The 12,481-nt window shown below is 41.5% G+C and overlaps 1 protein-coding gene across 5 annotated transcripts in view; it reads right to left on the bottom strand.

Moving 5' to 3' along the window:
• Window positions 1–12,481, bottom strand: part of MAPRE2 (microtubule associated protein RP/EB family member 2) — a 663,286-nt gene that overhangs the window by 290,302 nt on the left and 360,503 nt on the right. Inside the window, exon 1 of one of the 5 annotated variants that reach the window (XM_069220128.1) lies at window positions 5,216–5,738. The exons of the other annotated variants lie outside the window; for them this stretch is intronic. Coding sequence (XP_069076229.1) covers window positions 5,216–5,505 — 290 coding nt within the window. The 5' untranslated portion in view covers window positions 5,506–5,738. Of the gene's footprint in view, window positions 1–5,215; window positions 5,739–12,481 lie in introns of those variants that run through there. 5 annotated transcript variants of the gene reach the window in all.

Here is a 12,481-nt window from a genome sequence, read left to right as displayed (position 1 = left end):
CAGTTCAATGTCATTTCTTCAATGTCCATTTAGGCAACTGTTTGTGGACAATGATGTCACTATGTCAAAACCAATTGATTTGTCTAATAGTATGATGAAGGCTGCATCGTGAATTCACCTCATCTTGAGTTAACTACAGATCCTCTGACTCAAACATCGAGCACTGGCATGACCAAGACAGAACACAGGTCAGCCTGAGCCAAGAAGACTGCTGGGCTCAATGTATATCTATAATAATTGGTGACTAACCAGTGACACTATGTAGCAAGAACAGCCATAAACCATAAGGTGTTGGAAGGAATGCTTGAATTAATCTAAAACACAGGTGATCGCACAGGCCAAATTCCAGTCCATCATTTTTCCCCACAATGCCAAACCACACAGAGAACTGCAATATGCAAATCAGTATTGGTCCTGCCCCAGTAGGAACAGCCCATCCTGCACTGCCAGGCCAGGTCCCCTCGGAACAAGAACACAAACAACACTTTAACGGATTCAGCCTACTTACACCTCATTAGTGAGGTACAGCTTGAGTCCTATGACGGAGACAGCACGGGTCTCAAATACGGGCATACATGTCACACTTGGAGAATAAACATTAACAAACAAAAAAAGTGAGGGAAGAACTGCTTGATTAATTCCAGTTCATCATTTTCCAGCCACTGTGCCACTTCAGATAGAGACCCGTCATATGCAAATCAGTCTTTGCCATGTTCTAATAGGAACAGTCAAGTTTGAATTCCACCACATTTGCTCCACTCTTTTGAAGCATTACTTGTGTAATTGCCTATTTTATCGCAGATGTTGCTAACTAGTGCAGGCGCAAAATAATTTGTGGTGTCAGAAATCCTACAAACCTGAGTAAAATGTGTTTTGCACCTTAACCTTTGGATTTCCGAAATCCCAAAACCTTAGGTTTCAAACACAGGTTTTCAATAAATTATACAATGCATCATATTGTAAGGTATCTAGTGAAAGTAGTCTGGGTGAAATGACAAACGCAAATTTCAACGCTTGCAGCTGCTTGAGAGGACTAGCATGGCTTTGTTGAATGCAGTGAGGTCAACTGAGTTTCGACCTGGGCTTCTACTGCGACCTGGTACAGTGACAGAACCACGCAGCATTTTAATTCAGAAAGAATCATTAGGCTTTACCACGACAAAGTAGAACAGAACTGTGTTGTTTACAGTAAAGCACCGAGTGACACAAACCAGGTCTAGCACGATAGATTTATAAGAACATGTTATTAAAGCTTCCGATATTATTCTATTTAAATATTAGCCCACAAATTAACAAATAAGCCACCAAACATATTTGCCTTAAAAGTATCTTGAGTTGTACGTCGCTAAAAACAATTGAGAAACTTGGCTATCTAAGAAAGCTATTGCTGTATATAGCACTATGGACAAAAAAAATGTTCTCGGCAGAAATCACATGACAAATGATAGTTTTCATTATTCTTTCAACAGTCAAAATACTAAACAAGATTGACTACTGTCTTGGAAACACGCTCCTCAGTCAACTTTCCCATTTCTTCTGTAGATTAATTTATACCAGAAGCCTCTGGTTGCTAGGCAATCGCCCACCATTTGCTGTTTCCTTCCACCTGGTTACCCCGCACCTCCTGTCGGCACAGACGTGCTTTCGCTCCACTATTTTTGTTGGTCTAATGTTTTGCACCTTAGTGAGGTGGGAGTATAGTAACACTCTCTGCAAAGCTCCCAACTGCAGGTTCTCCACAGCTCCAATTAGAGATAAATGTGGCAGCGTATTCCCTGAGGGGGGCTCAATGTCACGCAGTAGCTGCTCTCTCAAAAGGGCACTAGCCAAGTGCAAGATGGCTTCCTTGGCCCATGACCACCACACAGGGAAGCACTAACGTGTTCCAAAGGCGGTAGTACTCCTCCATTAACAATCTTCACCTAGTTACCGGAATGGTAATTCGCCCAGTTAATAAAGAAAATATCTGGTTCTCCATTTTGTCTGAAAACTTGCCATGTTTGCATGACATGGGCTACGAGGTCCTGCAACTATACTGAGTATACAACCATAGTCTCTTTCTTAGATTTATTTCAAGTGAGCTCTTTCTCTCACCGTTTGGCAATGATGTCCTTGCACAATGCCTAATGAGCATCTGATTAAACATGTCCATGACTCCAATATCAGTTTATCCTCAGCAGACTTAGAAAAATATTAAGAAGAATACTATGAGGCCCAAAAAAGTACAGTATCGGTGAAAGTCATTGTGCTTTGGCTGAAATATAGTTACTGCTAAAGATCGCGCTAATAAAATGCAACAGAAAGTGAAATAAAAGATAAAGGGAAGGATATAATAGAGAGAGCATATTTTTTAGAGGAAGCTCTGTTTTGAAATCAAGTGTGTACCGTTAAGCGGAGATAATGGTGCTCAACTCCTTTTAGCAAACCACTTTCGAAGAAATATTCATAAAGGATACTATAATGAACCGTAACTGAAGCATATTTTAGGATGAGAATTACTGAGCTTCAGTTACTAGGTTAAACCTGCGTAGCACTAATACCATACCTGTGCATACACACTGCAACGTAATACTCACTAGCAAACTAGTATGGTTGTTTACGAAAGAGAATAAGTTTTCTAACAGGCCAAAATGAGATGCAATTTTGGATGAGCTCGCCAAAAATTGTGAGATAGAGTAGTGTATTTTAAATATTGTGTATTTTGTACTGTAATATAGCTGAAGAAGAGAATGCTCGAATTAAGGACAACCTCTGGCAATTTATGCAAATAGAAATCATTTCCATCATTCTGGATCCATCTGTGCCATATTAGAACAGCACCAACAACTATAAACGAGTCAGTCATGGCCTAGCCGCTAGAGGGCAATTCACCCGAACTACTGCTACTACCAAGCCCTAACCTATAAATTCATGAACCCAAACAATCCCAGATGCATTAAGCCCTTGATGGTGGTCAGTGGTAAAGTGCAACTTTAGTTCTTCTAGAGTTAAGCTCAAACGCTCCATGTTAAAGTAGAGGGGTGTTTTCATTTAGGGAGACAAATACATATCAAGATTATGCAAATTCATTCATAAACTCGGGGGCAGTTTTGAATAGTAATCCATTCAATCGATATTAGCTCGTCTGCACCATTTCAGAAATAAATAAAATATATGCAAATTAGTTGTTGGCCTAGGCCCAAAGACATCGTCAAATCTGAACTATTGGCCATGCCCCACCTGAAAGGAAACACAAGTATCTCGAGCGGGACAAAGATTTGCATGTGGTTGGATATTTTCTGTAATGACATAGCGGCCAAAAACAATCACAAGAAGTGCTAACCAGATGATGTTCCAGTTTGTAAGATTAACTGAAGCATCCCCATCCAACATTATGCAGTGTATTGTAGACCACCCTGAAACTGCTGAGGCCACTAATAAACAGATGGTATTTTAGACCCTGCAGACATTGTTCACAACCCCCATCACAGTCATGTCTTAAGAGACAATGAGCACAATGTCGGATAGCCTGCTCGACCAGTCCCTGGACGATGGCCTCCAGTCTCAGAAGGCCGCTGGCCCTGGGTCTCTTCCTCCTCTAATCTTAACAGCAGGCCTTTCTCATTCCATATGCCGGAGGCACGCTGTCAATCCAGTGGGTAAATGGTTACAACAAGAGCAGTAGTCACAGGCAGAGTAAAAGCCAAAAACTATCAGAGGGGGAGAGCACAGAATTTTTGTTGTGGACGGGCAATATACATTTCATTTTACAAACACATGTTGATGCCAAACAGTGTGTGAAGCGCTGTGACATCTACAACGTTAGATACCATGAGACGCGTGGCACCACAACGAATACCTCGTAAAAAAATAGTATCTGAGTAAATTGGCAGTGTAACACAATTTGCATTTTAGGTACACACTACGCCTCGTCAGGCGTAGGAAACGTTATACAAAATACAGACGTCGACATATCCGGAACTGAATAATAAACATGATTTCCATATTTTTACATATCAGAGTAAACCTGTTCAAAAACAAGGTGTTTCTACACGCTATGGATGTAAATACAGACACATCTACAAACAAATCTCCACACTAAGAATGTGTCACTTTGAAACCTGTCAGAAACTTGACACGCCTGGGGTGCTATGGATTCGTTCTACTGTCTGCCCTTTCGCAACCGAGATAAAACAAACTGGCAGTAAACATTAAACATCGCCGCTAAAACGAGTGAGAACTGACTATGACTAATATTCATCTGTACCTTTAATGGGCTCACCCTTGTAAACATAATGTGAAATGCATTAATGTAAATGCCACCGAAGCATACATCTGCTGGATGGGGAAGGCAGTGACTGAGCACACACCCGCCATCTCTTCGTTATGTTGTGATTTTCTGCCTGATATTAGAGCGAGCGATTGCTAAACCTCCTTGCTAATTCAGCAATAGAAAAAATAAATTCTCTTTCATGTACGGATTCCCTGCTGTGGCCTGTAGCCGCGCGTCCCTAGGGTGTTTGGGTATAGGCAGGAATCCCGGTGAATGCACAGCAGCTCAACCTGTGCTGTCAGTCCTCGCACCAATCAGCGGCCCGAATCTCACAAAGCTCCTCGGCCTGGCAGTTTTACCATCAGAGCCTGCTGCTGCAGCCTGCATTAATGGGGATCCATGTTTTGCCGCACGCATCAGGGCAAGCTGCCACTTCCACCCCGCTCACTGCGCTTTATCTGGCCACGCTGCTCAGCTTTCATTAGCGGAAAAGGAAACCCCACACACAGAAAGAAGCCCTTGAAATAGCACGGACACTGTCCACTGCACTCTCCGTGCCCACTGCACTCTCCATCAATGCATGCAGCAGGAGTCTGAAACGGTGCAGTAACGGGCATGACGAGAAGGCACTATGAGTAGAACATTAAAGGGCTACCAATCTGAACCCCTCAGGCTGCAGATGTATATACAGTCTGCATGAGGCGTGCAGATCCGTTCAGATTTCATGGCACGCAGTAGGCAGCCAGTGATGCTGAGAAGGTTTCCATGGCGGGGTACTGAAATCAGAGCAGGGATTATGGTCATCTGGCTTTCAACCTCCCCAGGGTACAGCACGCCTGCCAGTGCCCCACTGCTCTCCCCAGGGCAGGCGGGTGGAGGGGCCCGCTGGCAGTGGCAGCCTTCGCATGCAGCGGTGCCAGTGTTATGCAATGCCCTCGCCCCGGCTGCAGCCGCCACCCTCACCTGTAGGAGCGCTCGCCCCGCACCGTGTGCTTCCTGAAGGGGATGATGGTGCCGTTATCCTGCAGAATGTCGTTGTTGTTTTCGCCATTGGGGGAGAGCGCTTGCGTCGGGCCGGGCATCGGGGCGGTTTTCAGAGGGCTCTGTGTGCGCGAGCTGCGTCGCCGGGTCTGGCTGCTGCTTCCCACAGCCCTGGCTGCCCCCTCCCGCCCGTCGCTGACGTCACCCGGAGCAGCATCCTGGTCACGTGGCCGGGAGGTTTCTCTCCATGGCAACCGGCTAACTCCTCGCATCTCCTCGGCGCGCGGCCCGAGCAGGCCGGGGCCTTTACCGTGGGGACCGGCATCTGGCGCGTGGGGCTGCCGCGCCGCCTCCCCCGCACCCCGGACCCACCGGCGCAGAGTCCGCCCTCCCAGGCTGCACACGCGTCCCTCGCGCAGCCGCACCTTCCCTGCCCGCGCTCCGCTGCACGCACAAAGAGCGCTCCGACCAGGGGCAGCATCTGTCAGGGCCTCTGACGCACTCACTTTTATTCTCGGGTCAATAAACAGGGGTCTTTGGGGAGGCTTCACGTACAACCAATAGGCACTACTTTTCTACCACACTCAGTTTAGCGCTCAAATCCAAATACTGGTGACTTAACAGTGCCTTAGCAGTTGATGCGGGGTTACAAATAAGTCGCATCCTACGCGCTGTATTTAGTGGTACAAAGGCCTAAGTACCCTGAAAATAATGCCTTTATTCCATTCAGGTTCAGCCCGGGCCCCATTGTATATTTCAAAGGGGCAGCTGTTAACACAAAGCAGCAGGTTGCAACGGGGACTGCGTGGTTCCACCGAGGAAAAACACTGGTGCTCATAGCAAGCGCCCCTCAAACGAGTACCAGTTTCCAGAACCGACCTCTGCGACACTGGCTCAGTCCAGGGCACCTAACTGTACTCTTAAAGCTGAACGAGCTTTCCCTCGTTAGAGTCAACCCTCCCTCTTTACAACAGTGACAAGTTGAGGTAGTGTCACAGATCTATGTCGCTGCGTGATAACGGCTAGTATTAAAGATAAAGAGAAACACTATATAGTAATAGTGGGGTCACATGTTTAAATAAAATGCATTACTGTATTAACATGCTGTAATTGACACATAAGAAATTAACGACATTCTGCTGAGAAGATACACTCATTGATGAACATTGCAGGCCTTGATTTAAAAAATGGTTGTTGCTATTTTCAGCCATCCTTTTCCTGCATGCAGTCATCCTTCTTTCGTTTCCTTGTGTGTTTAGCATATCATTTATATTTTGTAAACAATGTTTTGAACATAATGCAAGTCTCTTCTGTACATAATGCTTCGTTTTCAAGCTGTACTAATAAAGTGAATGTTTTCCCAAGGTCTCACCTATTGGGACTACAGTGCGATTCTAATGAGAACTTAACCTTGATTTCTAGCGATATCTGTACTAATTATTAAGGTGTTTTAGGAGTACCAGGGATGGGAACTACACTATATGAATCTGTGGGATAGTGCTTAAGAATGTGATTGAAAACTGTAATGCTCTTTCTTTAACACGATTGTATGGCATTTACAGACCTTTTCACATTCACACCAAATGTATGAATCTTAATGTATTTCATCCTATAAAATGAACCTTTCCCAAAGGTTTTCAACTCACTCAACCCTGATCTTTAAAAGGCAACGCTGCTGGCCTGACCTGTGATTTATGACTTATTTGCTTGAGATGAATTATACTCTATTCTGTTATTTCATTATTTGCATTATATTCCAAGCTTCATGCATTTTTATGACGATTTATTCCTACTCCTGTAGTACTGACTGAATCCTTGCCAGTTATTTTGCTTTCTCTTTTACGTTTAACTTTTATTAAACCACCCTGGTTTTCATTAAAATACTTTTCAGTTTTTACTGCTGAGTCTAATATGCTCTACATGTAATTTTGAAAGGTTATTTGTTACTGGATTGCTATGTTGACCGGATCCAGTGAGGAACAAACAAAAATGCCCTGGAGAGTAACACTGCTACCAATTCACGAGTAGCGCTTCACATTGAAGACTAGGAAAAACCACTTGTATTTGTATTTCAGCTGTAGTAACAGTTTTCAAAAGCAATTATCAATGGAGTGTAAAGTTTGGTATGATTACGTGAGTGCTGTAGTACGCAAATGGTAAATAATACAATTGTGTAATAATACAAAAAACTCAAGTCATTGCAGTTATTCTGTAGTTATGCAGCAAGTCAAGTGATACCAATAATCATCCTTCACACTTGAGATATTATTTTACAGAACTAAGAGCAGTGTAGGACCGGGGTTTCAAACCTGCCACAACGTAGGTTGCCTATAGCTTGGGCCAAAAGGACAGATCACACTACAGTTTAACACACAGAAACAGGAGAGTTAACAGCTGAGTCATCCAGACCATATTTCATGTCTACTCTTGATTACAAAATGTATCATTCTCCAGCTTTACATCATAACTTAGGATACTATTTATTACCTTAAGTCTGTAGCAGACATTCTTTATTTAACAATATACAACTTCACTAGTTCTACTGGGATGCTGTTCCTTTCCTTGAACAAGATATTTCTTTCTTTACTCTCACCCAACGTGCAATCTCATAATGCATTCTCTAGCTCTATAAATAACCATTGAATAAAGAATGCTTGTCTCGTCTTCCGTGCTGATTTCCCTGTGAAATGTGAATTGTTTCTATCATCGTATCATTGATCTTGCTTTCTTCTATAATACATTATTCACGTTTATCATCTGGAGCCTTTCTTCATATTATTTGTTGGTCAAACCATGCAATAGTTGGAAAATCCACCACATGCTCATTAAGATTTGGTTAACAAATGTTGGTGTTTGTCTATAAAAACAAAGAAAAGATACTTCAGAAAAGCATGGGAGCTATTTTCTGGTTTGAGTCATTTGTACCTCTTTAACAGCGATACTCTGTTTATGCTTCTCTTATGGGTCATATATTCATTAAACTGTTCTCACGTTATGGACTAATAGGTTGTCCAGCAGAATTAAATGTTTATTGTGAACCACAAGACATGTTGAAAATGGAAACAAAAAATAAGAAACAGTAAACTAACTATACTTTGAGCACCCACCCCCACAGAGGAACCAATCAATATTACATTTGAGAAGGAAAAGCATCTAAAATTATTGGTGTTGTATAACAGCATCATTATATTGGCAACAAATCATGCAGGTTAATCATCCTTTAGTTTTGACAGGGGTGCAAGGTGTCCTCTGCCATACTGTGAGGTGAGTAGGGGAGCACCAATGCAGCTATTAGGTACCAGCGACCCGTAGGACATCATTTACTACTCAATATAAGGCTTACTGAGATTAAGCATTCGAAGGACAGAGTACCATCCTTTGGTATGTGAGCCAAGAATAAATCGTATTCTGGCTTCACTCCGCACCTGCACATCTATTCTATCCATCAATGTACTAAATCTCGATGAGGACCATATCAGTAGTTGAGGCGTATCCAGGGTTGTCACCCGAGTACTCTAAATGGAGGCCCTGGTCATCAACTGCACACCTTTGCCGTGGACTCAAATGGTCCTCTAAAGCTGCGCACCAGTGACTCTAGTGTAAAAGAGTTAAGGTGGAAGCACCCGTGAACATGATGCCAGCACAGAAGCCTGAATGGTGTAAGCTTAATGAGGGATACTGTTTTTTTTTCTAGCTGGCAGTGGCTCTGGGGGGTATCCACAGGGGCCGAGCAGTCTACCGTATTGGTGGCAGCATAACGTTTAATCATGGTTCCAGCAAGGCATATCTTGCAGCTGGAATGGTTGAAGCAAATTTCCTGCTATGGTATGCAGATCTTTTGGGTGCAGAATCCTACAGAGCCTAATGATGGTGCTCACTGAGACATGCCATCAGCCTGAAAAGGACTATTTGAAGAGAAAGTGTGAGAATATCCATTTTTGCCCTATGTTTTTTTTTCCCATTTTGGCGGATGGGTTACTCTGTCACAAATGTGATGGATATCCCACCTGACATTTTAGTAGTGCTATAGGATATAAGGCACTTGTAATAGGGAAGATGGGATATGTCACGTGTGTCAAGAAGTAGCCATACACACTAAAGCCCTAAGTCTTACATACTTACACAGTGACTCTGTGGTTGTGCGTGGTGGTGTAGGCCAAACTCTAAATCAGCCCAGGTATCCTTTGTCCAGGTTCCAAACAGTCCAGAATGTGTGATGTGAGATCTTTCATAAACTGATATGGCTCAAGAACAATAAGAACATTTTGTGCTCCATTCTGGACTGTGGAAAATATTGACCAATGATGGGCATTAATTAAAGTCAAGACCTTTCGCAAATGTTCTATTCATAAAGTAGTTTGTAGAGTAATTTGTAGGCTGTGGTTATGCCAAAATCACAGTAAACAGGCAGATGTAATCACTGGATAAGTACTTAACAAAATTAAAAGAAAGAATCTATATGAAAAAAATAACTGCGGTTATTCTACCAAGGTAAAGGACACTGGGCAATGTAGAAAGAGTTTCCCTTTTTTAATCGAGATGAGGATCTCAAAATCTTTTTTACTAAATAATTTCCTTACACGGGTTTACAGCAATAAGTGCAAACACAATCTGTTGAATAATTCTTAAGAATCTTATGTAAATTAAAAAATGTAAAGTACATTTTCATTACTGCATTGCCAAATAGCTTATTGGCATCCAGCATGACTGTAAAGTATCACAGCTTTGAAATAGATATTTTTTGTTTTGTTTATGTGATGAACAAATTATTGCATTGGGATCACAGGAGTAGGGATTGGGATACTAAGTAGTAGGGTGTTTGAACACCCTCTTCAGAGGCGTATGTCTACGTAAGCAGAGCACACTGATCTGTATCTAAGAAAGTCACTGCTGGTAATAGGCTGAGGTTTTGAGGAGGACTTAGGGGCAGGAGTGGGAGTCTAACTACATATGCTTTACACCTGCATCCCCACAGTACAGTTAAACAGATAGCGATAACATACACTATCATGTACAACTTTTACCACCACATACAACACCACCCATACCCCAAATCACCACCTACAACTTATAAGCCTTACTCATCCCTTTAAATATGACCTATGTCTACAGCATCACCTTAGACGTATTTCTACACCTACTCCACACCAACACTCACACATAACAGAGCCATACACACAGTGCTACTAAATAACATGCACTTCACACATAACTACCTACACACATCACCCCAACTAGCAATAGGATGAGGCTTGGGATGAGTAAAGGAGAGATGGAGGAAGAAAGAGTCTGTGGAAAGGGTTAGGGAGATCATAGTAGATGAGTCGAAGGTGGGATAGATGAGTGAGAATTTAGCAGGGTTGTTTGGGCAATCACGGTAGTAAACTGAGGTTTGGGTGAGGTAGATGTGGAAGAGGAGGTAAGAGCTTAGGCAGGGTTATTTTGGAATGTAGTAGAAAGAGTTTGGGATGAGACAGAGTGGGGATGGAGGATAGATTGATAGAGACATGACATATGGTGCTTACAAGAGAGTACATTTATATTATTTTTTATTTATTTATAATTTTATTTTTAAATATATAAAAAGTTTAATCATTATTTTCTATTTTTCTTTAATTTATTTATTCAGTATTATTTTTGTACTTTAATTTACTTATTTATAATGTGAATTTTATTTAGATTTTATTGTATTTATTTTTATTTAATTTTTCTCTAGTACAGTAGGACTAGAGTAATAAATAAATAGATGTGTAAATACATAGTAAGGGAATATATGGTCAAGGAATATAATAATGGGTATAATAATATGAGAAGAAAAGTAGTAATTGTATAAAACACAGACTTTCAAGATTTGTGATCATATTACCATCATTATAATCATACACACTTAGCAGACACCATCACATACTGCTGATTTCTCTAAGAACCAGATGGGCTGCAAGTAGGCATTCCCTGTTGATTTTTCCACTTCTCTGAAGAACTGAAGGCACTGCTGCATCTGCCCTGTCTAAGAATACTAACCTTGCTTATGCTAGTGTCCTGCATGTGAGCGAGAAAACCTAGCGCACTGCTGTGATGCACTTTTCTATACATAAAAGGAAAGCTTACTGGTGCTGCCTATGCTGTGCTGGTTTATGTGCAAGGGAAATTTGCTCTGCTTCTGTCAGTTTTGTAACTGATCTGCATGTGAGGGAAGGTGGTTCTATGCTGTAGATACTATAATTGCTCTGTATGCCTCTGTGAAGCTTAAGAAACTCTTTTCACTGTACAAAACCTATAAGTATTGGCTTCCTCAGGTTTATTAGCACTTTGGTAACATTATTTATAATATACATAAATTGTAATTAGGGCTTGTGGTTTTCTGGTATTTTTTTTTTTAATATTTGCATCTGTGAATGAATGGATGAATGAATTAATTCTTTATTGTATGATTAATTCAAATCTTCACAATAATAGCACAAAAGAACATTTCAGTCCAAACTTGTATAAAAATAAATTATTAAAAAAGCCATCTCATTATAAGAAGATCCATAAAAGCAGCATCAAATTAATGTGATGCGTTAATGCAAAGAAAGTGCAAATATGTAGGAAAAGTGCAACTTTGAATGCAAGCAAAACCTTCAAAGTAAAGAACCCCAAAAGGCTATAGCATTCCCGCAACATCGTCACAATAATAACAAAAATAAAATTTAAGTTTGATCTTGTACAGCAAGAAATAAAAAAATCAACTAATTGAAAGATCCAAAAAAGCAGCATTAAATTCACTTCATGAGTTCATGCAAAGAAAGTGCAAGTGTGTGGGAAAAGTAAAACAAAGTAACATCAGTTATAGGTCAAGGATTATAGGTTGTCTTCACTCAATAATATTCCTTCTTTTACACAATATTTAACAATTCTTGCTAGCTTCATAGGAACTTCACATGCATAGACATAGGTCTCTGGGTCATTGCAGCTTCTTAGGCCATGCTGCAAAAATACTGGCCTTAGCAAGAAAAGCCTTTGGGACAACAGTGTTGGGCAGCACATAGTAAATGGTTTGCAGATTCTGATACATAGGTGCAAATTCTGCACTGCTGGTGTCCTGGCGTTATTGATCTCCAATGCGTTCTAAATTCCCATATTGGCAGCACCAGGAGTCTAATGAGTATGATGTTCTTTAGGGCTTGCCTCCCCACTGGAGCCTTTAGGTATGGCTAGCAGATGACGTCCTCATGTGATTTGCAAAGATCCAGGGCACCCGGTGTGTGC

This window comes from Pleurodeles waltl, chromosome 2_2 (genome assembly GCF_031143425.1).
Source record: "Pleurodeles waltl isolate 20211129_DDA chromosome 2_2, aPleWal1.hap1.20221129, whole genome shotgun sequence".
NCBI classification, from domain to species: Eukaryota; Metazoa; Chordata; class Amphibia; order Caudata; family Salamandridae; genus Pleurodeles; species Pleurodeles waltl.
This window is presented reverse-complemented; position numbering and strand designations above follow the sequence as displayed.